The 25705-nt window shown below is 57.5% G+C and overlaps 2 protein-coding genes across 3 annotated transcripts; one reads left to right on the top strand and one right to left on the bottom strand.

Annotated features, from left to right (window-relative positions):
* The first annotated feature begins 1405 nt into the window (after positions 1 to 1405).
* Apc2 (APC regulator of WNT signaling pathway 2) lies at positions 1406 to 23247 on the top strand. 2 transcript variants are annotated; one of them, NM_001106769.3, is given in 15 exon segments: positions 1406 to 1501; positions 7002 to 7160; positions 7328 to 7418; positions 7502 to 7682; positions 9444 to 9552; positions 9653 to 9769; positions 9956 to 10033; positions 10180 to 10275; positions 10972 to 11359; positions 12043 to 12138; positions 12351 to 12490; positions 12835 to 12912; positions 13118 to 13234; positions 13801 to 14015; positions 15599 to 23247. In NM_001106769.3, coding segments are annotated over 15 exon segments (6918 nt in total). In that variant the 5' UTR covers positions 1406 to 1447; the 3' UTR covers positions 20598 to 23247.
* C7h19orf25 (similar to human chromosome 19 open reading frame 25) lies at positions 23200 to 25329 on the bottom strand. The gene is given in 2 exon segments (NM_001007657.1): positions 23200 to 24508; positions 25021 to 25329. Coding segments are annotated over 2 exon segments (330 nt in total). The 5' UTR covers positions 25151 to 25329; the 3' UTR covers positions 23200 to 24308.
* Between the last annotated feature and the right edge of the window lie 376 nt (positions 25330 to 25705).

Below are 25705 nucleotides of genomic sequence, written 5' to 3'. Positions count from 1 at the left end.
TTTCCCTGGGCTTAGTGCTGTTGCAGAGCTTGGAGCTCTCTGCACCATGGGGTGGCAGGTGTTAGCCAGCACTCATAGTAGTAGTGTCCTGGAAGACCTCAAGTGCAAGTGCGTCACCAAGGCTGTGTTAAAGGCTCAGTGCCTCCTACTGGTGGAATTCTGACATCTGTGGTGGAGAGATCCTCTGGCCAGTCCCTGTGCTGGAACTTGGGTCTGCCTGCCTCTGGAGTGGACTAACGCCACACTGGCTCGCATGGTAGTGGAGAACCTTGCATTTCTGGGGATGCAAGTCAGGGAGGGTTGCTGGAACCTTCCAGTCATCCTGCCTCGAAGCAGGCCTCCAGCCTAGCTGTCCACCAGGGGCTCCTGGTTGAAGACCTAACTATGTGGGTGTGCATATATGTAAGTGACTTTGTCCACCAAGGCCAGGAGATTACCTGAACCATAGGTCACCATGGGGCTGCTGTGCTCTGTCTTCCTGCCCCTGGTGTCACTGTCATCAGTCCACCCACAGCCCCAGGCATGTGACACAAAAGAGGAAACTTGTTCCAGGGGCTCCTAGAAGGTGTTGGGGAGGGGCGGTCAAAGCCAGTGACCTCCATCAGATAACTGGTGTATTCCTGCTCATCACCTAGTGGGAGATTACCCGGTGGGCTGCCTACCCACTTCCCACTGCACAAGACAACAGCACCCTTCCCGGTTCAGTTCTAGGCAGAGGTGGACTAGATGGGGACCAACCCCTCAACCAGGTCTGCTCCTCAGTCACTGGGGGTCGCCTACTACACACACTTCCTCCTGTGGTAGCTCAGTGTTAACCCATCCGCCTAGATCACGTCCCCAGCACCTAGAACAAATGACAGTCTGTGTGCCGGGATTAAAGATGTGCAACCACCCCACATGGCCGACTTAACTTTTTGCTTATTGCTAAGTAGCCAAAGACCAGGGTTCTAGAACTGTTTGTCCATTATACAGGGTTGAGCACACAGTATGTATTTCAATAATGTTCATACGACAGAGTCCACGTCCAGTGGCCGCTCCATGCCCTGTGCCCACCTTTAAGGCTGGCACCCAGAACATTTTTCTTGAATGACTTGTGAATCTTAGCGGGTATCCGGGCTCCCAGGTGACTGACATCCACACGCGGACACACTGTGTCCTAGCCACAGGGTGGCGCTTCTAGCTCCCACAAACCCAGGTTCTCCAATGCTAGCTCCTTGGACTGGTTCCAACCCTTAGGGTGCCCCAAGTCCATCAGAGACACCCTTTGTCGTTCTACTCAAAGGGGGTCCTGTCTTAAACATCCATCTTCAGAGTCTTGGGTCATCCCCCAACAGTGGAGTGACACCCCCCTCCCGCCCCTGTCTGTGCGCGCAGGCGCAATACTCCCGCCCCCTTCCATCCCTGCGGTGGAGGGCGGGGCGCGCGCTGTCCGGGCGGCCGCAGCTCCATGGGGCTCTTGGGACTCCTAAGCCTGCTGCACTCAACCTTCTTTGGGAACCAGGTAGGATGCAGGGAGTCCTGGTCGGAGATGAGGGTGTGGGGAGAGTCAGGTGAGGTCCTGACTCTGGGAATGGCGGCCCGAGGACAGTAGAGGACACTCATGCTAGAAGTAACCAACTTGATGGGTCGGGGGTCTTTCATAGTTGCTCTGGAGACAGTTGCCAAGGAAACCTCCTGAGCATGTGCATAGGGCTGGGTTCCCCTCCCTTATACTGCAGCGACCCCTCCCCCATCCTGCGCAGGCGCAGGCCTCCCTTGTGGGAGCATCCCTCTGCAGGAGACCCTCTCCTCTCCCTTTTCTCTTCTGGGGAGACCTGCAGGTCTCGGAAGAACAGAGGGCTGCAGCTGGTGCACACCCACCTTAGGCTCCAGCCAGGGCAGGATGCAGGCCTCGACCACGCCCTACATTTGCTAGGCCTCAGTTTCCCTGTGGACACTACTGAGCTAGGGCCTCCCCCACTCATCGTCCACTGACTCTGACATTTCAAAGGTTCTGTTCTGAGTCCTGCAGTATTGCAGTTCCGACATGTAAAGGGAAACTGAGGCTGGGGCACAGCTAAGCAGTCAAGGTCACATGACTGAGCCAAAGAGAAGCTTGTGTGCTGGGGTTTCCGGGAGGGACGGACTGTGCAGTCAGCCTGCTCCCCTCTGGGGAAACTCTGGTCCAGCGGCTGCTAACTCCTCCCCATTAGGGCTGTTCCCTGTCACCCAGCTCACAGCCATGCCAAATGATACCAGCATGTGGTCGTGCAGCCCCCTTTGTGCCCACTCCACACTCAGTGAAGCCCACTTAGGGGAGGGTGGCTGGCGGGACGCCAAGAGGACCTGCAGTCATCAGAGAGGCCCAGCGACCTCTGCAGTGTCATGGACAGAGGTCCCAAGGTGCACAGTGCCCACTGAGAAGCCTGGAGTGCCCTGGAGCTGGGAGACATGGTCTCGGGGCAGCAGGGATAGTCTCCTGTGTCACTTGAAGGTCAGGCCTCAGGTACTTGGTGACTGGGAGTGCCTGTGCCTCATGAGCAAGGAGGGGGACAGGAGTGAGGAATGTTCTAAAGGCTTGGGACTAAGGGCATCTTGCGTGTCAGCTTTCCTTGGAGAGAAGTCAGGAGAGAAGACTGTCCTGGCCTCCCCAGAAATCTGAATGGCACTGCTGCAGTGTGAATTGAAGCTGTGTGTTTCCTAGCCAGAGTCTCAGTTTGTCTGTATGGGAGCAGCCAGTCTTCCCTTCCTCCCACCAGCCCTTGCCTGTGAGGACCAGACAAGCGGTGGTGTCCGGGAGGGAACAGACTAGACTAAGGACTCCCACCCAAGCTGGGCACTGAGGCCAGAGACAGGTATTCCCAAGGGAGGTGGTAGCAGAGCTGAAGCCAAAAGGCTCTGAGCTCTGTGCCCCCCAGTGACCACACCCCACCTCCAGCTCTGCTCAACCCTGCGCTGTTAGGGGGATCCTCGTAGCTTTCCAAGGCTCAATGGCTTACCCTGGCTAAACCTCATGACCCGCTCCTCCAATGCTGTGCCAGACACCCACCTTGGATCAAGCCCTCCCTCATTCTTCCGTGTCAGGCACCTTCCCCTCCTGCCCCCCAAGCTGACTACCAATGAGCCATGCCACCTCTATTTCCCCCTTTTATGTTGGACACAGGATCTGACCCTAGCACAGGCTGATCCTAAATTCCATGCAATTCTTCTGCCTCAGCCTCAGTGCTGGGATGACAGACATGGAGAACAGCCTTGCCCGTCTCCATCAGCAAGAGCCCCTTTTGCTACCTCCTCCCTGGGGCCACAGGGACAGCTGTGTCCAACTCTGGATGCCACTGTTCAGTCAGCTGGGCCCTTCTGGTACTGCAACTGCGGGTCTAAGATGAGCCTTCTTGACTGCAAGCCTTCAATCCCCTGCTGCCCTAAGCTCTTACTGCTCGCTCTCTCCTTCCCCCTTCTGTGTATGTGTGCGCGTGTGTGCATGTGCATGTGAGCTCCCATGAGCAGGTGCAGGCAATCAGTAGAGGTGTGGGATCCCCTGGAACCGGAGTTCCAGGCAGGTGAGCCTCCAGACTTGGCTGTTGGGATCCGAACTTGTGTCCTGTGGAGAGGAACGTATACTGCTAACCACTGAGCCATCGGCTCCAGCCACAGGCTCTGCAGGTTAAGCACCTTCAAGGACCCTTTGGGCATCAGGGAACTGGAGCTGGAGAGAGACTGGAGGGGAGATAGAAACAGGGACAGAGGGGTTGGGGATTTAGCTCAGCGGTAGAGCACTTGCCTAGCAAGTGCAAGGCCCTGGGTTCGGTCCCCAGCTCCGAAAAAAAAAAAAAGAAAAAAAGAAAAGAAAAAAGAAACAGGGACAGAGAGACAGAGGAACTGTCACATGAAAATGGCAGGCCCTGGTAGTGATTGATACTCTGCTGCCAGAGGGTTGGAGAAAGATGGGGAGGGGATGCCAATCTCTCCCCCAGAGTGCCTGCCCATCTCCCAACCTTCCAAGTCCCAGGTTACTCGGGACCTCAGGGCACTCTTGGCTTTGCTTGTCCCCAGCGCCTCCTGCTCGAAACTTCCACACCTGGCAGGTGGATTGGGTGGTCCCCTCCCCCCAAGACTTTGGTGTAATATTTATCAACTTGATGTTTTGCATGGGGTCTTGGTCCTCTTGGCGCTCCCTTTCCCCCTTGGTAAGGGGTTTGCCAATCTCACTGCCCCCTCCCCCCATCAGCTCCTGAGCCCAAGACAAGGCCCGATGCCCCACGGTCAGCACGGGTCCCTGCCCCGGGTTGCTATTGGCTGTCGCCATAGCACCAGCTCGTCTTCCCGCGCCGCCATTGGCCCAGGCCCCTGCATCCCGCATCCTCCCCTGCTAGCTTGCAGTGGTCTCGCCCAGCGCCGGAGCGGCAGCGCCGCCTGGCCAGGCCCGGATCGGGCTTTGTCCCTCTGGAACAACCCCCTCCGCCTGTGCTGCCGAGACCCCCGGAGACCTAGACACCCCAGGTCTGGCTTGTAGGCCTAGCCAAGAGGGAGACCGCCCTGGGCTTTTACAGCAATCCCAGGCGCAAGTAAGCCGTGCGTCTTACCCCGGGAGGAGGGCAGGGGCGCGACCTGCCGCGCCCTGTCAGTACGGACTCGAAGGTAGACTAGGAGCTGAGGGGAAACTGAATCTGGATGAGGCAGTCGGGCAGCTGAGTCCGGCTGGACACACACACACACACGCGCGCGCGCGCGCGCGCGCGGTTCCCACACCAGATCCTTGGGAGAGGCAGGATGCTGTGCGCCCCTGGGGAATTGCTGTGTACCCTGCTCTGTTTCTTTTCCACTCTGTAAAGGGGATGGGATGACAGGAAATCGGCGATGAGCCCTCTGGGTGTTTTGCCTCCCCACTCTGAATCGCTCTCAATAGACTGATGTCCCGTCATTGCTGTTTCCCTGTCTGTCATCTGCTGTCATCTGCCGAGGCCGAGGTGGCTTCTTGACAGAGGTTTGGGGCTGGAGGCAGGCTCTGGGCGGAGGGGGCGCTTCTGCAGGAAGATGTAGGGTGTGAGGCTATAGCAGTCAAAGGTGGCCTGGTGTGCAAACCTGAGGACAAGTACATCTCTGTCTCCAGCGAATCCAGGTGTGCCAGTGGGGTCAGGGTTTATCCCGAGGGCACTGGGAACCATAGCACAAGGATGAAATCCTCATGGCTTCCTCTGGAGGGGAGTGTGACTTCAGTATCTAGCAGGCTAGAAGAGGCTGGGGGAGTGGCCTGGTGAGGGGTGCAGAGGCCTGGAGGGGTGTCTGTGGAGCAGATTTGAATGCTGGTAGTCGGAACAAGCTACATTGAGGAACAGCATCAAGTGTGGCTGGGAACGTCGCACAGGTCTGCATGTGGGGATAGATGTCCCCTACCTGCCAAGCCTCTGTTTCTCCTGGCTAGGCATGGCAAGGGTGGCCAGCTCCAACCAGGGGTTAGATTAGATTTGAGACTCTATTCTAGCTCCAAATTTGGCTTGGATGGAATGAGCGGGTCTCCTCAGAACCTCCTGTCAGCCCTCGAATGGGCCAGGGGTGGATTTTCCCCACCCTTCAGATGGATACACCAAGGCACAGAGAGAGGACAGGTCTGTTTTGTTTGTTTTAATTGTCGGTCTTTTGAGATAGAGCCATATGTAGCCCAGGCTAGCCAATATGTAGTCTAAGCTAGTCCTGAATTCTTGATCTTCCTACCTATCACTTCCTGAGTGCTGGAATGACAGGTCAGCCACCATGCCTGGCTAACGCTTGGACTTCTAAGCATCTCAGGGTCTGATTACATCTGTCTTCTCTCCCCCCCACCACCACCTCAGTCTCTTTTCTGGGAACAGCGGTTGTAGGAAGAAAACAAAAAGCATGGCTAGACCCACAGCAGGGCCTCCGGGGGACGGAATGATGAGGGACTGAGACCCTAGACAGTCACTGTCCTGGGTGACATCAGGGTGGGCAGGGCTTTCTAGAGAAAGAGAAAAAAAAACGAGCATTAGATTATGTGTGTTGGAGGGGGAGGCCAAAGGAGCAGCTGTCACCTAAGCAGGGTGGGGGGTGTGTGGTTGGTTTGGGTTGAAGCCTCCTCAAGGCTGGCAAGGAGGAAGCTCCCAAGGAGGAGGGAGCAGCGGATAGGACGAGACGCTATTGGTGGACCTCAGACAAAGGTGGAGGGAGGGGGCTCCCATAGATGGAAGGGAACAAAGACAGAAGGGGGATCCGGCGTGGGGGCTTCAGGCTAGCTGTGGACTGACAGCCAGGCTGAGGGAGAAGGCACTGGCCAGCCGGACAGAGGGAGGAGGCTGCACAAAAGAGAGGAAAGACAGGCAGAAGCACAAAGAACGGGACTGTGACAGAGCTGGGGGAGGTATGGGATCTGAACTGGAGCCATGAACTGGAGCTACCGGGGACCCTTGCATGAATGGAGGGATGTGTGACCACAGGGGGTCCCGGCCCAGGTCACAAACTCCTGGGATGATTGTGGTGAGTTCAGATCTTCTCCACCACCCTCCCTGACTCCTGCCCATAGCTCTCTTAGCCAGAACTCCTTGGCCTTCACGGTGTTCTGGGCCAGCTAGTGACCCCTCCTTCCCAGTGTGTCTGCCAGCCTGAGCAGTTCTGACTGTCTGTCTGTCTGTCTGTCTGTAGTCAGCTTCTCCTGTATCAGTCTGTGAACCTGGTGGCCTCCAGGTGGCTCTGACTTAGACTGCCAGGGTGACAGATGTCTATGTGTCCCTCTGGCTGTCGTCAGTACATGTGTCTTGGAGTCTTTCTGTCTGTCCACCCATCAGTTAACCTTGTATGCCTCAAACAGCCGTCTGCGGCCTCCCAGCTTCAGTTCCTCCTGTTTCTATGTCTGTCTCAAATGCTGGCTCCCAGGTGACTGGTTCACACCAGACAGCCAATCCTGTCTTGAGGGCACAGCCACAATGGGTGGCAGGGGTGGGTTCCAGTCCAGGATTTTCTGAAGGGGCACCAGTGACCAGCACTCACTCTTGTGACCCCCTTGGCCCCAGGCACTGCAGGAGTTGAAAATGGCCAGCTCCGTGGCCTCGTACGAGCAGCTGGTGCGCCAGGTGGAGGCCTTGAAGGCGGAGAACACTCACTTAAGACAGGAGCTGAGGGATAACTCTAGCCATCTCTCCAAGCTGGAGACAGAGACTTCTGGCATGAAGGTGAGAACCGGCATGGAGGGCGTGGGTCGGACAGACAGACTCGAAAGCACTGATGTATTGGGCAGGCTAAGAGAGGGGTCCCCAAGGCATGTGGACTGCCAGGGTGACAGACGTCCGGGGGCAGGCAGTCCTGATGCTCACAGCCTTACTCCCTACCACATCCGCAGGAGGTCCTGAAACACCTCCAGGGCAAGCTGGAGCAGGAGGCGAGAGTGCTGGTATCCTCCGGGCAGACAGAAGTGTTAGAGCAACTGAAAGGTGAGTGACTTCCAGAATGGCCATGGCCGGCAGGGATACACCAGGAGCAGGTTGCTGACTTCACCCTGCCTCCTTCCCTCCAGCTCTTCAGACTGACATCAGTAGCCTCTATAACCTGAAGTTCCATGCCCCGGCCCTGGGCCCTGAGCCTGCTGCCCAGACTCCAGAGGGAAGCCCAGTACATGGCCCTGCACCGTCCAAGGACAGCTTCGGAGAGCTGAGCCGGGCCACCATCCGCCTGCTGGAAGAACTAGACCAGGAGAGGTGAGAGGGCATGGGAAAGGACCCGCCCCCAGGAACCTCTGCCCTCGGATTGGGTCGCTGGCAGTGGCCCCGCCCCCAACTAGCCACACCCACCTCCGGCTCTTTCAAGCTCCTCTCCACTCTGTCCATGTCTGGCTGACCCCAACTGGTGGACAGAGGATATGAGGACATTCTTGGCAAGGGGAAAGGCTCCTGGGAGAAGAGCCCCCACCCGCATCCCCGGGTCCGAGACATACAGGCGTCTCTAGAGACAGAGCCGCATCCAAAGTCAGGGCTCAGAAACAGGCCTAACGCCAGAGATCCTCAAGGAGGCCTTTGTTGACGGAAGGACAGAAGCCCAAAAATTCTGGGCCCAGGGCCAGTGGAGGGGGCAGCGGCGGAGGGGGCAACCCGACTCAACCCCTCTGGGTTGCACAAGGTCACGACACACAGTTTAAGTCTGCTCTGCGGAGGAACTTTTAAACTTCTCCTCTGATAAATGGAAATAGTTTGTTTTTTTTTTTTTCCAGAGCTGGGGACTGAACCCAGGGCCTTGAGCTTGCTAGGCAAGCGCTCTACCACTGAGCTAAATCCCCAACCCCAGGAAATAAGAGTTTTGTTGATTGATATTTCTTTTCCTTTCTGGCTCCCCGACTACATTTATTTCTTTGGGGACACCATAGCACATGTGTGGAAGTCAGAGAACACTAGGAGATCCCGGGGTCAAACTCAGGATTCACAGGTTGCTGACCTTTGTCTGCTTCCCTAACTTGCCAGCCTGTTTAAACAAAAAAAAAAATTTAAAGAAAGGGGTCTCAGTGTCTGGTCCAGGCTGGTCAGTCTCCTGCCTCAGCCTCCTCAGTGCTGGAGTGACAGGGTTAACTTCTGAGCCTGAACCTGGTGTGTACTTGGAGATATGCAAGTGTTGGAGCGCTTCTCAGGCCTTTCTAAGATGGCCAACTCTTTCCTTTTTATCTGGTTATTTGTTTATTTTCCAAGATAGGATTTCTTTGTGTAGCTCTGGCTGTTCTGTAGACCAAGCTGGCTGCAAACTCAGAGATCCCCCTGCCTCAGCCTCCCGAGTGATGGGATTAAAGGTGTGTGCCACCACCACCAGGCTATTTTATCTTTTTTGTTTTTGTTTTTTTTTTTCCGGAGCTGGGGACCGAACCCAGGGCCTTGCGCTTCCTAGGCAAGCGCTCTACCACTGAGCTAAATCCCCAACCAATCTTTTTTGTTTTTTAAGTCAAGGCTGTCAAGTAGCCCTCGACTTTGCCAAGGCTGGTCAAGATTCTGACCTTCCCAAAGTGCCAAGATGGCAGGTGCCCAGTCCCACAGCTTTGGGCTTCTGTCCTCTTCCAGTTACATTTATTAACAATTATATTTGTATGTGCTCCGCTCCAGTGAGCCTGTAGGTGACAGGGCGACCTGCACAAGTTCCTTCCTTCCTTTCCATCATGTGGGTTCTGAAGATGGAGCTTGGGTCGTCAGACTTGGCTATGAGTTTCTGTATCTGCTGAGCCATCTCGCTGAACCCTTGTTAGGGCGGGGCTACACTTGGTAGTCAGGGCTGGCCCCAAACTCAGCTATCCTCGGGCCTCCGCCTCCCAAGGGATTTTTTTGTTTGTTTTCTTTTTTTTTTCTTTTTCTTCACCCACTGTCAGCTTTTCTTCACTCACTCAGTTCCTTCCAGTGTCCACCTCAGAGCTGGGAGCGGGGTCGGGGTGGGGGGAATCCTTGAGAATGCCACCTATAAGGTCTCGTGTGTACCCTCTCCTCCAGATGCTTCCTGCTGAGCGAGATAGAGAAAGAGGAGAAGGAGAAGCTGTGGTATTACTCTCAGCTCCAGGGCCTCTCTAAGCGCTTGGATGAACTGCCACACGTAGACACGGTGAGCTCCCGGGGCGCACCTAAGGAAAGTGCAGGAGTGTGGCGGTGGTAAGGGGTCCAGGTCAAAACGCAACTCACCATAGCCCGTGCCCCGCTCCCAGCAGTTTTCGATGCAGATGGATCTAATTCGGCAGCAGCTGGAGTTCGAAGCCCAGCACATCCGCTCGTTGATGGAGGAGCGCTTCGGTACCTCAGACGAGATGGTGCAGCGGGCTCAGGTTCGGGGCGTGCACACCCGGGCTTCAGGGAGTGGAGGACCAGCTAAATGGGAGGAGTCCGCGGCAAGGCGGAGAATTAGAAGGTGGAGCCAGAGATGGGAGGAGTCAAGGCTAGAAAGAGGCGGGGCCAGTCAGGGACCAGGTCACCAAAATGAACAAGCTTACTTCGGGTTCTCTGTTCTTTAGATCCGGGCTTCACGCCTGGAGCAGATTGACAAGGAGCTGTTGGAAGCCCAGGACCGGGTGCAGCAGACGGAGCCCCAGGTACCAAGCCAAGCAGAGCTAGGGCGGAAAGGGGTAGTGGCAGATGCCTATTAACTCAGTGGTATTCCCCTATTCTGGGCCCAGGAGGGGGTCTGCAGCCTGTGCACGGTGCAGCCTGTACCACCCAGCCTATGCTCTTCCTGCAGGCGCTGCTGGCGGTGAAGCCTGTGGCAGTGGAGGAGCAGGAGGCAGAAGTTCCCACACACCCTGAGGATGTCACCCCCCAGCCTGGCAACAGCAAGGTAAGAAGGGAAAATCTGACGATGGAGTGCCAGTGGCGTGGACTGGGAGTCCTCAAGCAATCCCCGTTGCTAGAAAGCCACTCTGGACTGAGGCTCCCTGTGAGGTGAGAGGTCTTTGTTTTTCTGAGACAGAGTTTCACTATATAGCCCAGGCTGGCCTGGGACTTTCCCTGTACACCAGACTGGTTTCAAACTCAAGAGATCCACCTGCCTCTGCCTCCGAGTGCTGGGATTAAAGCGGCCTACTTAGTGTGGGCGTCCTGCGGGGCGGGGTCTTGCTTTTGTGTCAGTATGGAGGTCAGAGGGCAACTTGCAAGTGTCTTTTCTCTCCTTCCATTATTTGAACCCTGGGAATACAACTCAGGTTGTCAGATTCGGTAGCAAGAGCCTTTACCTACTTAGCCATCTTACCGGTCCATAAGCCACCTTCTGAAGGAGAATTGCCAACAAAAGGTGATGGAGCGGGCTGGAGAGGTGGCTCAGAGGTTAGAGCACTGACTGCTCTTCCAGAGGTCCTGAGTTCAATTCCCAGCAACCACATGATGACTCACAACCATCTGTAATGGGATCCGATGCCCTCTTCTGTTGTGTCTGAAGACAGCGACAGTGTACTCATAAAATAAATAAACCTTAAAAAAAAAGTGATGGATCACAGTTCCCATTGTGAGCCTGCAGACATCGCGTGTTCCCCTGCAGGTGGAGGTCGTGTTCTGGCTTCTATCTATGTTGGCAACGCGCGACCAGGAAGATACTGCGCGCACGCTGCTCGCCATGTCCAGCTCGCCAGAGAGCTGCGTAGCCATGCGCCGCTCGGGATGTCTGCCACTGCTGCTCCAGATCCTTCATGGCACTGAGGCTGGGTCTGTGGGGCGCACAGGAACCCCCGGAGCGCCTGGTGCCAAAGATGCACGCATGCGTGCCAACGCGGCCCTGCACAACATAGTCTTCTCCCAGCCGGATCAGGGCCTGGCACGCAAGGAGATGCGTGTGCTGCACGTGCTGGAGCAGATCCGAGCCTACTGCGAGACCTGCTGGGACTGGCTTCAGGCGCGGGACAGCGGGACAGAGAGTGGTACAGGAGACAGTGAGTATGCCACATCCACAGGGCCTGGATTGGCTTGGGACAGGGAACCAACCAAGCCTTACACCTTCTTACTGTTTCTAGCTGAACCCAAGGGATCTTAAGACAGTGTGGCAAAGGAATGAAGAAGAATCTCTCTACCCCTGGACCATGCTCTCAAAACCTCCCTGGAGGATTCTAGACCGGGGCTTTACCCCATGACCACGCCCCCAGACCGTCATTGGGGAATTCTAGGGTCCACCCTGACCACGCCCCCAGCTCCTCACTGGAGGAGTCTAGGCAGGGATGTATTGTTGATGCAGGCCACCAGTCCCTTTTCTTCTTCTTTTTCAGTCTGGTCTCACTAAGTTATCCAAACTGGTCTTGAACCTGCCTTATAGCCTAGGGCCTATAAGGTCACAGGCCAGTCTACCAGCACATGTGAGCAGTAGCACTCTGCTGCCGCGAGGTGTTAGTCAGGGAGTGTGTGACACGCCACAGATTTTTTTTTTTTTTTTTTTTTTTTTGGAGCTGGGGACTGAACCCAGGGCCTTGCGGTTGCTAGGCAAGCGCTCTACCACTGAGCTAAATCCCCAACCCCCACGCCACAGATTTTGAAGCAGTAGATACGGCAAGGGGAGAGAGAGGCAAAGGAGAACTTGGGTATCAGTTCAGGATTGGGAATCTAACCTCACGCCTGTCCACAGCTCCTGTCCCTATCGAGCCTCAGATCTGCCAGGCCGCCTGTGCAGTGATGAAGCTGTCATTTGACGAGGAATACCGTCGGGCTATGAATGAGCTAGGTGAGTGTCCCTTTCCTGGGCCTTAGCCACAGCTCTTGACGACGCTCTAGGTGCCATGACACAGAGGGTGGGCTGGCCAGTGCGTGTGTGTGTGTGTGGGGGGTGAGCTATAAAAGAACTGGGAAGGTAGGCGTGTGTGGAATGGGGACACTGGCCCCTCTGGCCAGCCTCAGCCCTTCCATGACACCCAGCTCTTCTTACCACACCTATAGGGGGGCTGCAGGCTGTGGCCGAGCTACTGCAGGTGGATTATGAGATGCACAAGATGACCCAGGATCCACTCAACCTCGCCCTGCGCCGCTACGCTGGCATGACCCTCACCAACCTCACCTTCGGAGACGTTGCCAACAAGGTTCCCGGGGTGGGAGGAGGGTGGGCAAGGGTCAGGTACCATCTTGAGGCATGCCGCACCTAACCTCAGACTGGATATGCTCCTGAGAGGTAGGGACAGTCATTCCCAGTAGACAGATGGGTAGAGCAGGCAGGTGATGTGGCCCAGAGAGGGCGGGAGCTCACATCCACACTGCCTCCCTGACCCTCAAGGTCTGGAGAATTGTGACCTCTGGGCTGGCAGAGTCCAGATGTGTCCATCTGTCTGAGGCTCACTTTCCTTAGCTGGGTGAAGTGAGAGAAAGGGCTGGGGAGTCCCCTGTCCTTACTGCTGTGAGCTCAACTATTCGATGTCAATCCCAACAGGCCACTCTGTGTGCCCGCCGAGGCTGCATGGAAGCCATTGTGGCCCAGCTGGCCTCTGAGAGCGAGGAGCTGCATCAGGTACACAGGGCGGGGTTAGCGGCGGGCTTGGTCTGCTTCTCCTGGGTTGGGGCGACCACCACAGGTCTCCACCTGATCCCCTCAAAGAGTAATACACCACGTTTTGTTACTGGCTGTCTTCCAGGGTCGCAGTGGGTGGGAGGAAATGATCCATTTGGAACCTGGGCTCTGGGTCCACTGAGGCCACCCCTTACTCCCTGGCCAGGTTGTTTCCAGTATTCTGCGTAACCTGTCGTGGAGGGCGGACATCAACAGCAAGAAGGTGCTGAGGGAGGTTGGCAGCATGACCGCTTTGATGGAATGTGTGCTGCGGGCCTCCAAGGTGAGAATGGGCAGCCTGGGACTGGGGAGGAGAGAGGGCGCCACCCAGAGGCTCAGAATGGGGAGTCACCCCCGGGCAGGCGTCGGGGACCCTGTCTCTCGGGAAACCAAAGGAACTGGAGGAGTGAGCCTAGGGAGTGAGCCTAGGGTTCCCAGCCTACAGCTCTGAAACTTCCAGCCCTACACACCACATTGCCAAGATGAAAGTACTGACATTCGCGTAACAGACAGCAACCTCACTGCTGAGCCACGCCCCCAGCCCTTCTCTGGGGGATTCTAGGCAGGGGCTCCACCCCTGGCCACGCCCCCAGTCCCTCTCTGGGAGTCTAGGCGGGGCTCCACTATAGAGCTACTGTAACAGCATTTTTGCATATTATTCATATTACAGATATTCCAGGCTTGGCCTAGAATTTGTAATCCTCCTGCCCCGGGCTCCTGAGTGCAGAATGACAGGCCTTCACCACCAGGCTGGGCTGTTGATTCTGTGGAAAATCTCTTGGCCATAGTAGTGGAGGGGCCCTGAGTGGCTACACGCCTCATGCTGACCATCCTTCCCTCCCACCCCAGGAGTCCACTCTAAAGAGCGTGCTCAGTGCTCTGTGGAACCTGTCGGCACACAGCACAGAGAACAAGGCAGCTATCTGCCAGGTGGATGGCGCGCTGGGTTTCCTGGTGAGCACCCTAACATACCGTTGCCAAGGGAACTCCCTAGCAGTCATCGAGAGTGGCGGTGGGATCCTGCGCAACGTGTCAAGCCTCATTGCCACGCGGGAGGACTACAGGTCAGCTTCCATCGTGATCCGTCCAAGTGCAGAGGCCGGGACTGGGAGATGGTGGGGCGGCAGCGGCTGCTCTGGCAGAGGACCTGGGTTTGTTTGGTTGCCAGCACTACACGGTGACACACAACCACCCTTAACTCCAGTTCCTGGGAATCCTGTGCCCTTTTCTTACATCTGTGGACACCAGGCACACATGCAGCCCACACACAAATAACACAAACCACGTTATTAAATAATGTTCACAATAAGGCAGACCTGGCAGGGCAGGCTCCTCAGAGGGAGTCTAAGGCCAGCCTGGCTTTTATCAATAAGTTTCAGGCCAGCCAGGACTGTATATGAGATCTTTTCTCAGAAAAAAAAGGAAAGAAAAGGGGTGGGGGTGAGGTATGGGGTGCTTCTCAATAACTGTACACATGTACTATTTTTACTGAGCGAGAACCAGGGCTTAGTTCCCAGCCCTCAGGGTGGGCGGCTCGGCACAGGTAACCAGTTCCAAGGGCTCTGCTGCCCCCTTATGGCGTTGGTGGGCACTTCACACATGGTGCACAGACACCCATACACGTGAAATAAAATGATAAGAATGTTTTTTTTCTTTTCCTTTTTTTCGGAGCCGGGGACCGAACCCAGGGCCTTCCGCTTGCTAGGCAAGCGCTCTGCCTCTGGGCTAAATCCCCCAACCCCTAGAATTTTTAAATTAAGTCTTACAAACAAATGAACAGCCAGGCACTGGGGGTACACAGCACACACCTTTAACCCTGCACTCAGGATACAGAGGCAGGAGGATCGCTGAGTTCGAGGCCAGCCTGGTCTACAGAGTGAGTTCCATGACAGCGAGGGCTATACAGAGAGACCCTGTCTCGAAAAACAAAAAAACAAGATGTCTTAAAACCAAACAAGCTAAATACATAACCTAGATAAGGAGGTACAGGAAGGCCACCTTCATCTGGCTACGGAGTTTAAAGTTAGCCTCGCCTTCCTTAGAGCCTTCCTCAAAACAAAACGAAACCCAAACAGCTGCGAGGAGTCGTGCAGTGCGGGCTGGGGAAGCTTATGCTCTAGTTACTTCGTTTTTTTTCTCAAATTCAAACCTAAAGGTGGACATGCTTATCTGCGGTGTCTGCTGGTTCTAGTCTGGGGGTAGTGGGCGGGGCAAGCAGGGGCGTGGCTAAACCTTGCTAGCTAGCTGGGGAAGCTCAGCTAGCCTGCGGCCAAGTGGAGGTAGGCGTGGTTGAACACGCGCCTGACTGGAGGGTATGTGCCGGGCAGGGCGGAGCAAGCCTGCGGCATAGCAAGGCAGAATTGTGATTGGCTGAGCAGGGTCACCACACAGCCAGGGGTGAACCTGATTTACTGGACTAAGAGTTCAGCAAGGTAGAGGTGGGTATAACAGAGCTGGGGGTATGAGCGACCAGGGGTGGGCGTGGCTGAACTAGGCTAGAGGAGCGGCTGAGCCAAGCTAGCACCGCTGGGCTGAAGACCTTGAGGGAGGAGCGCTTTTGTAGCGTGGATGGCAGTGTGGTGTGGATGGTGGGCACCGCAGGGCTGGGATATCCAAGCTCACCTTCCTTTACTCTGGGTTCCCTCAGGCAGGTGCTCCGTGACCACAACTGCCTACAGACACTGCTGCAGCACCTCACGTCGCACAGCTTGACTATCGTGAGCAATGCCTGCGGCACCCTTTGGAACCTGTCTGCCCGCAGCCCCCGCGACCAGGAACTGTTGTGGGACCTGGGGGCTGTGGGCATGCTACGAAACCTCGTCCACTCCAAACACAAGATGATCGCCATGGGTAGCGCTGCCGCTCTGCGGAACCTGCTGGCCCACCGACCGGCCAAGTATCAGGCCGCAGCCATGGCAGTCTCCCCAGGCACCTGCGTGCCCAGTCTGTACGTCCGCAAGCAGAGGGCCCTGGAGGCCGAGCTGGACACTCGGCACCTGGTGCATGCGCTCGGTCACTTGGAGAAGCAGGGTCTGCCTGAGGCAGAGACCACTTCAAAGAAGCCCCTGCCACCCCTCCGCCACCTGGACGGGCTGGTGCAGGACTATGCCTCTGATTCTGGCTGCTTTGATGATGATGATGCACCATCCCTGGCTGCTGCGGCCACCACAGCTGAGCCCGCCAGCCCAGCAGTGATGTCTATGTTCCTTGGTGGTCCCTTCCTTCAGGGCCAGGCACTGGCCCGCACCCCACCTGCCCGCCAGGGTGGCCTAGAAGCTGAGAAGGAGACTGGTGGGGAGGCAGCTGTGGCTGCTAAAGCCAAGGCCAAGCTAGCGTTGGCTGTGGCTCGCATCGACCGACTGGTGGAGGACATCTCTGCCCTGCACACCTCATCAGACGACAGCTTCAGTCTCAGCTCGGGGGACCCGGGGCAGGAGGCGCCAAGGGAGGGCCGTGCGCAGTCCTGCTCTCCATGCCGGGGCACAGAGGGTGGGCGGCGTGAGGCTGGCAGCCGGGCGCACCCTCTGCTGAGGCTCAAGGCGGCCCACACCAGCCTCTCCAACGACAGCCTGAACAGTGGTAGCACCAGCGATGGCTACTGTACCCGGGAACACATGACGCCTTGCCCACTGGCCGTGTTGACCGAGCACCGCGATGGCCCAATATGCGGACAGACTCGGCCCAGCCGACTGGACCTAGACCTTCCCAGCCGGGCTGAGCTTCCTGCCCGGGACACAGCAGCCACTGATGCCCGAGTGCGCACCATTAAGTTATCCCCAACCTATCAGCACGTGCCACTGCTTGATGGGGCCCCGGGGGCAGGTGTCAGACCCCTGGTTGGGCCTGGAACCTCCCCGGGGGCTCGGAAACAGGCATGGATACCTGCAGATAGTTTGAGTAAAGTCCCCGAGAAGCTGGTGGCCTCCCCACTGCCGGTGACTAGCAAGGTGCTGCAGAAGCTGGTGGCACAGGATGGGCCGATGTCCCTCTCCAGGTGCAGCTCCCTGTCTTCTCTGTCTTCCACGGGCCATGCAGTCCACAGCCAGGTGGAGAACCTTGATGACAGCGATTCATCCCTGGAAGAGCTTGAGGAGGCTGGTCCTGGCGAGGCCGAGCTAGACAGGGCGTGGAGAGCATCCGGGTCCACCTCTCTTCCGGTGTCCATCCCGGCCCCACAGCGGGGTCGAAGTCGAGGTCTTGGGGTGGAGGATGCTACACCATCCAGTTCATCTGAGAACTGCGTCCAGGAGACACCCTTGGTCCTGAGCCGCTGTAGCTCTGTGAGCTCCCTGGGCAGCTTCGAGAGCCGTTCCATCGCCAGCTCCATCCCGAGCGACCCCTGCAGTGCGCTGGGCAGTGGTACAGTGAGTCCCAGCGAGCTGCCAGACAGCCCCGGCCAGACAATGCCACCCAGCCGCAGCAGGACTCCACCGGCACCTCCCGGGCAGCCCGAGGCCAGCCAGTTCAGCCTGCAGTGGGAAAGTTACGTGAAGCGCTTCCTGGACATCGCAGACTGTCGGGAAAGATGCCAGCCGCCCTCGGAGCTGGACGCGGGCAGCGTACGCTTCACGGTGGAGAAGCCGGACGAGAATTTCTCTTGTGCTTCCAGCCTCAGCGCACTGGCCCTGCATGAGCTGTATGTCCAGCAGGACGTGGAACTGCGGCTGAGGCCACCAGCCTGTCCAGAACGTGCGGTGGGTGGTGGTGGGGGCCACCGTCGGAGGGACGAGGCTACCAGCCGCCTGGATGGCCCAGCACCAGCTGGCTCTAGGGCTCGGTCAGCGGCTGATAAAGAACTAGAGGCGCTGCGTGAATGTCTGGGGGCAGCCATGCCGGCCCGGCTCCGCAAGGTGGCCTCGGCCTTGGTGCCTGGCCGCCGTGCACTGCCGGTCCCCGTGTACATGTTAGTGCCCGCCCCGGCTCGGGGTGATGACTCGGGCACAGACTCTGCAGAGGGCACGCCTGTCAACTTTTCCAGTGCAGCCTCTCTCAGTGACGAGACCTTACAGGGACCCTCCAGGGATAAGCCGGCCAGGCCTGGGGACAGGCAGAAACCTACAGGCCGAGCTGCTCCTGCCAGGCAGACCCGTGGGCACCGGCCCAAGGCAGCAGGAGCAGGTGCTGGTAAGAGCACAGAGCACACACGGGGGGCTAATAGGAACCGGGCAGGATTGGAACTACCCCTCAGCCGGCCCCAGAGTGCTCGGTCCAACAGGGATGGCTCATGCCAGACCCGGACCCGTGGAGACGGTGCCCTGCAGTCGCTATGCCTCACGACACCCACAGAGGAAGCTGTGTACTGCTTCTATGACTCTGACGAGGAGCCACCAGCCACAGCACCACCAACTCGGCGGGCGTCCGCCATCCCTCGGGCTCTTAAACGTGAGAAACCCGCAGGCAGGAAAGAGACCCCAACCAGGGCGACACAGCCTGCCACACTCCCTGTGAGGGCGCAGCCGAGACTGATAGTAGATGAGACCCCACCCTGCTATTCCCTGACTTCCTCGGCTAGTTCCCTCAGCGAGCCTGAGGCCTCTGAACAGCCAGCCCGCCACCCTCGAGTGGAGGAGCAGGGCAGTAAACAAGATAGTAGCCCAAGGGCAGAAGAGGAGCTCCTGCAGAGATGTATCAGTTTAGCTATGCCCAGGCGCCGGACCCAGGTACCCAGCTCACGGCGTCGCAAGCCCAGAGCTGTGAGGTCAGACATAAGGCCCACTGAGTTACCACAGAAATGCCGTGAAGAGGTTCCTGGTTCTGATCCAGCCTCTGACCTAGATAGCGTCGAGTGGCAGGCTATCCAAGAGGGCGCAAACTCCATTGTCACGTGGCTGCATCAGGCAGCGGCCAAAGCCAGCCTGGAAGCTTCTTCTGAGTCTGACTCCCTCTTGTCTTTGGTGTCTGGGTTGTCAGCAAGCTCCACCCTCCAGCCCTCCAAGCTCAGAAAAGGGCGAAAGCCAGTGGCTGAGGCTGGGGGTGCCTGGCGTCCTGAGAAACGGGGCACAACTTCCACTAAGGGCAGTGGGAGTCCCCGGTTTCCTAGTGGCCCTGAGAAGGCAAAGGGTACCCAGAAAACGATGGCAGGGGAGTCAGCCATGCTCCGGGGAAGGACAGTGATCTACACTGCCAGCCCTGCTTCCCGGGCTCAGTCCAAAGGTATTTCTGGACCTTGTTCCGCACCTAAGAAGATGGGGACATCTGGTACCACTCAGCCAGAAACTGCCACCAAAACCCCCAGCCCTGAGCAACAACGTTCTCGGAGCCTGCACCGACCAGGCAAGATCTCTGAGTTGGCAGCCTTGAGCCACCCGCCCAGGAGTGCTACTCCTCCAGCCCGCCTCACCAAGACCCCGTCTTCAAGCTCTTCACAGACCTCCCCGGCATCCCAGTCCCTGCCTAGGCGGTCCCCACTGGCCACTCCAACAGGAGGGCCTCTGCCTGGACCTGGGGGGTCCCCGGTGCCCAAGTCACCAGCCCGGGCTCTTCTGGCTAAGCAACACAAGACCCAGAAGTCACCCGTGCGTATCCCATTCATGCAAAGGCCAGCCAGGCGAGTGCCACCTCCACTGGCCAGGCCATCCCCAGAGCCTGGCTCCAGGGGCCGAGCTGGGGCTGAGGGAACTCCTGGGGCACGTGGCAGCCGCCTGGGCCTGGTACGTGTGGCCTCAACTCGCTCTAGCGGCAGTGAGTCCTCAGACCGCTCCGGCTTCAGAAGGCAGCTGACCTTCATTAAGGAGTCCCCAGGTCTCCTCCGGCGCCGTAGATCGGAGCTGTCCTCTGCGGACTCCACGGTCTCCACCTCCCAGACCGCTTCGCCCTGCCGCGGACGGCCCGCACTCCCCGCTGTCTTTCTCTGCTCCTCTCGCTGTGATGAGCTGCGAGCGTCTCCACGGCAGCCCCTGGCAGCACAGAGGGTCCCGCAGGCCAAGCCAGGTCTTGCCCCACGTGCGCCCAGACGCACCAGCTCCGAGAGCCCCTCACGCCTGCCTGTACGGGCGACCCCTGGGCGGCCCGAGACAGTCAAGAGGTACGCCTCCCTGCCACATATTAGTGTGTCCCGCAGGCCCGATAGCGCTGTCTCTGTGCCCACCACCCAGGCCAATGCCACTCGCAGGGGAAGTGATGGCGAGGCCAGGCCGCTGCCCAGGGTGGCTGCGCCGGGTACGACCTGGCGTCGTATCAAAGATGAAGATGTCCCCCACATCCTGCGCAGCACACTGCCGGCCACTGCCCTGCCTCTCAGGGGCTCATCACCCGAAGACAGTCCTGCTGGAACTCCACACCGCAAGACTAGCGACGCAGTGGTACAGACAGAGGATGTGGCCACCTCTAAAACCAACTCCAGCACGTCGCCCAGCCTGGAGAGCAGGGATCCCCCACAGGCCCCGATCAGTGGCCCTGTTGCTCCACTGGGCAGCGATGTGGATGGACCAGTACTCGCCAAGCCTCCTGCCTCAGCGCCCTTCACCCATGAGGGTCTGAGTGTTGTCACGGGGGGCTTTCCTACTAGCAGGCATGGCTCCCCCAGTAGGGCTGCACGGGTTCCCCCCTTCAACTACGTGCCCAGCCCTATGGTAGTGGCTACAATGACCAGTGACTCAGCTGTGGAGAAAGCCCCTGTTACCTCTCCAGCCAGCCTCCTGGAGTAGTGGTTATAGGCCTGCCTTCTGGAACTCTCTCCTCACCCTGTGGCCCAGGCTGGCTGCGCTGTGGGCCTGCTCTCTAGCTGCTCTGATTAGGCACATGTGTGCCCTTAGAGCCCCCATCCAGCTCGCATCTCTGCACCTTAGGGCCAGCCCTTGCTTCTATGCCCGGGGCTCGAGGGAATCGGCTGTAGACTGGCCATAGGGCACATGCAGCGCCATTTTCTGAGGTCGGCCTGGGAAGGGGTGGACAGCCAGTCTCTGAAAGTCACTAGATGTGGGGCTGTGAGCTGCACCCGGCAGGAGAGTGGACATGGCTTCTCAGGTGACTGAGCTTTCCTGCTGGAGGTGGGGACAGGCTGGGGGATGGGGCAGGGAGCCTCTGCTTGGCAGCTGGGGACGCCTCAGCCCTGCACTGTGGAAGCCTGTAATTAGTGCTGGGGTAATTGGTTAATGATGACTCTGCCAGGGGTGTTTGCCTTCTCCGAGGCGGCTGAGGAGCACTGGGTGAGGGGTAGTAGACAAGCTTCTCTCTCACCCAGCACTTGTCATAGCCATGAGAGACTGCTGAGGGTGAACAGCCCTCCTGACGCAGGAGCTATGGAGCAGCCCATACTCTGTCCCTTTACTGATAGGAGGGACTCTAATCCCAAGGCCACCTGGCTAGGCTCCAGGGCCCAGGCAGGCAGGCAGGCAGGCAGGCAGGCAGGCAGGCAGGCCGGCCTGAAGGGAGGCAGGTCCATCTGCGGGAGCCTGGTCCTTCCCAGCCCTGGCTGCCTTAAGATGATGAAGGCATCAGGACCAGAACAGTTCCTCGGGCCTCACTCAGTCACAGCCTGGAATCAAAACAGGGACTTGGTGACGGTGTGGGGAGCCTGGAGCTGCTATGGAGGGCAGGGACCCAGGTGGAGAGCAGGATGCAGATGTGAGGTAGCCGAGCCTTCGAGCACCTGGGCGGTGGGTCTGTGTGCCAACCACAGGGACCCAGGGCAGAGTCTTCCTGCAGAGCCAACAACCTCCTGTGGGACCCCAGGCTGCTCTTTGTAAGGGGAGCCATGGACACCTGCACGAGCTGTCCCCAGAGAACGGACTGTCCCTTGAGCTGGCCTCAAGTCCCTCTTCTGAGATGAGGGAAGTGGCTTTGAGAACCGGGGGTGGGAGGCGGCCTTGGGAGGAACTGATAATTCTGCTGCCCTTCCCAAGGGTCCCCTTTAAGGCAGGGAGTTGACAGACCCAAGCTTGCCAACTCCCAGGGGCAGGCTGACTTGAGGACACCATTTGTGGGCTACACCTATTACACCTGTCCAGTGCTTTGCGATGCCTGATGTTTCCTTGTCTGGGGCTCTGGCCCTAATTGTGGGGACAGTGTCACAGCAGAAACTCCAGACACTAAATGCTCAATGCCAGGATCTTGCCTGCCAGACAAGGCCGCTGGCCTTTGGGTGACTGGTAGGGAGGGGACAAGGAAGGCCCTTTTCAGAACAGAGCAAAGTGGCTCTAGGACACCCTCTCTAGAACACCTAAGACACACTCCAGGATGGCCCTGTGCTGGGGACCACAATGCACAGATTGGCGGCTGGGGTCGGACGGCGAACCTCATCTTTGTAGACTGAGCCTGTGTACCATGCACTGTGAGAGCTCAGGTGGCACTCGCGCTGCTCTGAGCCTTGGTTTCCCCATGTGGGCCGTGGGGAGGACTCAGGGTGGAGCAGCAGGGACGTCTAGGCTGCAGCACCAGCATGCAAGGGCCATCTTTCTCCCAGCCACCTCCTCCCATCCTGTCAGCCTTGGGCCCAGCAGCCATGTTTGCCTTCTCCACCCCACACAGTGGGGGACACAAGACACAGTGGAACTTCCAGCCCAGGGTAGGTAAGCTCTGTTGAAGGGCAGCAGCTTCTGGAGTGTCCTTAGAGACCGAGCAGGAGATCTGCCACCTGCCAGGCTGCTGATGGCTGCTAGCTCCCTGAGCTGGACACCAGTGGTCTACTGGAGACTAACCACTGGGTGCTTGACCAGGGCACCATGCCCACCAGTTACCTCACTGTGTGTCTGTCTGTCGCACTGTCCCATGGCCAATGTCATTCCCTTGCTCACAGCTGGTCAGTGTGTTCTCTGCTGCCGTACTGTTTCCGCCTGTTCTGTAGTGTACACTCTGCACCCTGATGTACAGTGTGCACTTCTGCACCCTGATGTACAGTGTACACTTCTGCACCCTGATGTACAGTGTACACTTCTGCACCCTGATCTACAGTGTACACTCTGCACCCTGATCTACAGTGTACACTTCTGCACCCTGATCTACAGTGTACACTCTGCACCCTGATCTACAGTGTACACTCTGCACCCTGATCTACAGTGTACACTCTGTAACCTGATCTACAGTGTACACTCTGCACCCTGATCTAGTGTACACTCTGTAACCTGATCTACAGTGTACACTCTGCACCCTGATCTACAGTGTACACTCTGTAACCTGATCTACAGTGTACACTCTGCACCCTGATCTACAGTGTACACTCTGTAACCTGATCTACAGTGTACACTTCTGCACCCTGATCTACAGTGTACACTTCTGTACATACTGACCCCGGAGGACGCCCAGCCTGGCTTCTGATTCTTTGTTCATATCTTTAATAAAGCGAGACATTTGGCTGCTCTGGAGTTTCATCTTTAACATGGGCTCCAGAGCGGGGAGGTTGTTCCAGAACCTTCCTTCTTCTGCAGCTGTTGTCCAACCCGAGAAGGCGATTCGGGGCTCCCGAGCTCCCCACTGACTGGACAACGTGTCAGGTCTCCACATGCTGGAGCCAAGGTTGATTGAGGGTCACCGGAGCTGTACTTGGCCATCAGCCACTGGTCACTTGTGGTGGAGGTGTCATGGTGGGAGTGGAGACCAGGAATCCAGGCTGCACCAGTCAGGGCAAGCTAGACCCTGTGGCCACCAGGAATGTCGAAGGTCAGGAATGACATGGCCCACAAGCTAAAACCATTTCTGACAAAACAGGTCCAGCCAGCTTGGGACCCAAGAAGGCCGGTGCGGTGCCAACACCCGAGTGGCCAAGGGGTGGCATGGATTTGGGCCCCCAGTGATCTAGTCCAGCTTAAGGGAGATCTGTGTTCAGGCATCAAACATCTTTCATCTTCAGAACTAAAGTCCGGCCACTCCAAGAGTGGTGGGTCTTCTGCAAGAAGACAAACCAAACCCTAGTCCAGAAGGGTCAATGTCCACCACACACAGGACTCCAGCCTTTGGGGGGCTCCTCTGGGACCCCTAGACTCCCCAGAATGAAAACCCCTTTGTTGAGTAGCCCCAGCCCTAGGAAGGGGGTAGCCAGACTACTCTGTCAACCAAGCCAATAGTGGCTGACCTGCTGTGGATGTTGGGGACGGAGATCTTCACTGTCCAGGGTGACAGGGGGCAGGAAGAGCACATTGGTGGAAGACTGGTAACGATGGGGCAGACTGCCTCTGAGCCCTGACCTGCAGTCAAGTCCTAGATGCAATCTAGGCTGGTGTCCCCAAAACGAGGTGGCCATGTCCCCAAGTCCCATCACCGGTGAGAGGCCATTAAGGATGGAAGAGGGGACAAAGCCCCAAGCACGCGGAGTGGGCCACTGGGTCCCCCAAGGGTAGGGTTGGAGCAGTAAATGTTGACCCAGAGCTTCTGGTTGTCAGGTGCCCAGGCCTGGGCCAAGGACATCAGGTTTAACCTTGGCTCTAGGACGTGGCTGATGTCACCTGACTAATATCCTGTTCCAGCCTCTGACCAGCTTGCCGAAGGCCATCGAACTTCTGCCTCAGCGCATCCCCCGCCTGCCGCAGCCTCTCGTTCATAGCCACGTAGGTCCGGCTCTGTTGGTAGATCTGCTCCTGCTGGACCTCAGAGTCCTCAGCCCTTGGGAGTGGCTCTAGGGGGTCTGAAGAGAAGAAAACAGTGTGACCATCCATCAGTGATTCAAGGTCTTCCTTGGCCATGTGGTGAATCTGAGGGTAACATATACCTACCTAGACACTAGAAAATTAGTCAGTTTCAGGCCTGAAAAAACCCAGGGTTTGGGGGTCACGGAGAGGACAGGTCCCCTCCAGCCACCCTGGCTTTGCTGTTCTACCCAGGACTGTCTGGGTTCCTGGATTCTAGGACCGGATTCACACAAATGGCCCTTACACGTACCATTCCCCCATTTCTTTGTAGGAGCAACTGGCCACGCCCCCTTGAGACATGGTCCTGAACTCACAGCAATCCTCCTGCCCTAGACCCCTGGGTTGGCTTAAATCACCAAGCTCGGCAGCACTTCGGCTTTATTTTTGATGATCCCATTTTGTAGGGGAAGAGAAGGACAGGGACAAAAAAGATAGGTCCCTAGGTGTCTGGCTGCAATCGGTTTGCTCCCCACTCGGGCTGGGACTCGGGACTCTTATGTTCTCCTACCTTCTGGGGCCAGGGCAGTAAAAACAGGATCTTGGGCGGGTGCCCCTCGCACGTCCTCCAGGATCTGCTCTACCGTGGGAGGCGCGGGGCGAGTGGGCAGCACCACGCGTTTCTTGGCCTTGGAGCTCATCTTGTAGGCGAAGCGCGCGTTAACGGGGTGCACTCTCGGCTTGGCCCTCTCACCCCGCGAACTCCTACGCACCCGTTACGGACCTGCGCCGAGCTCCCTGACCCTCCTCCTGGGACCTCGGAGTTTGGTTCGACCTCCGCGTCAGTATGCCGTAGAAAAACCCTGCTGCCTATCTTCGCTCCAAGAACTTAGGAAGCCGCCACCACTTCCGCTTCCTCCTTGAGCGCCCCTACGTTCTAGCACTTCCGGTCCGCTCCAGCGCCACTCCTCGGGAAACCCCTCCCCCTTCTTAAAGAGCCCTAGGCTTAGATGCTCCTAGGCACAATCCAGTAAGATCAAAGGGAACTGTGCTTCTGTCACCACGTGTGGTAAGAGGCAAGGAGTGATTTTGAGTTCGTGTCTCCCTGGCCGAGCAGTAAATAGTAATCAGTGTCCAACCATTGCCAGGTACACAGTGGGCGCTCAATAAATGCTGGATGGAACCTAGCTGCAGGGTAAGGTATTCCTAGAGTCTTGTTTCCTTGTGGTAGAGCTTTAATCTCAGTACTCGGGAGG

Source organism: Rattus norvegicus, chromosome 7, assembly GCF_021556685.1.
Source record: "Rattus norvegicus strain SHRSP/BbbUtx chromosome 7, alternate assembly SHRSP_T2T, whole genome shotgun sequence".
Classification (NCBI taxonomy): domain Eukaryota; kingdom Metazoa; phylum Chordata; class Mammalia; order Rodentia; family Muridae; genus Rattus; species Rattus norvegicus.
The sequence above is the reverse complement of the archived record's forward strand: the minus strand, read 5'-3'. Positions and strand labels throughout refer to the sequence as shown.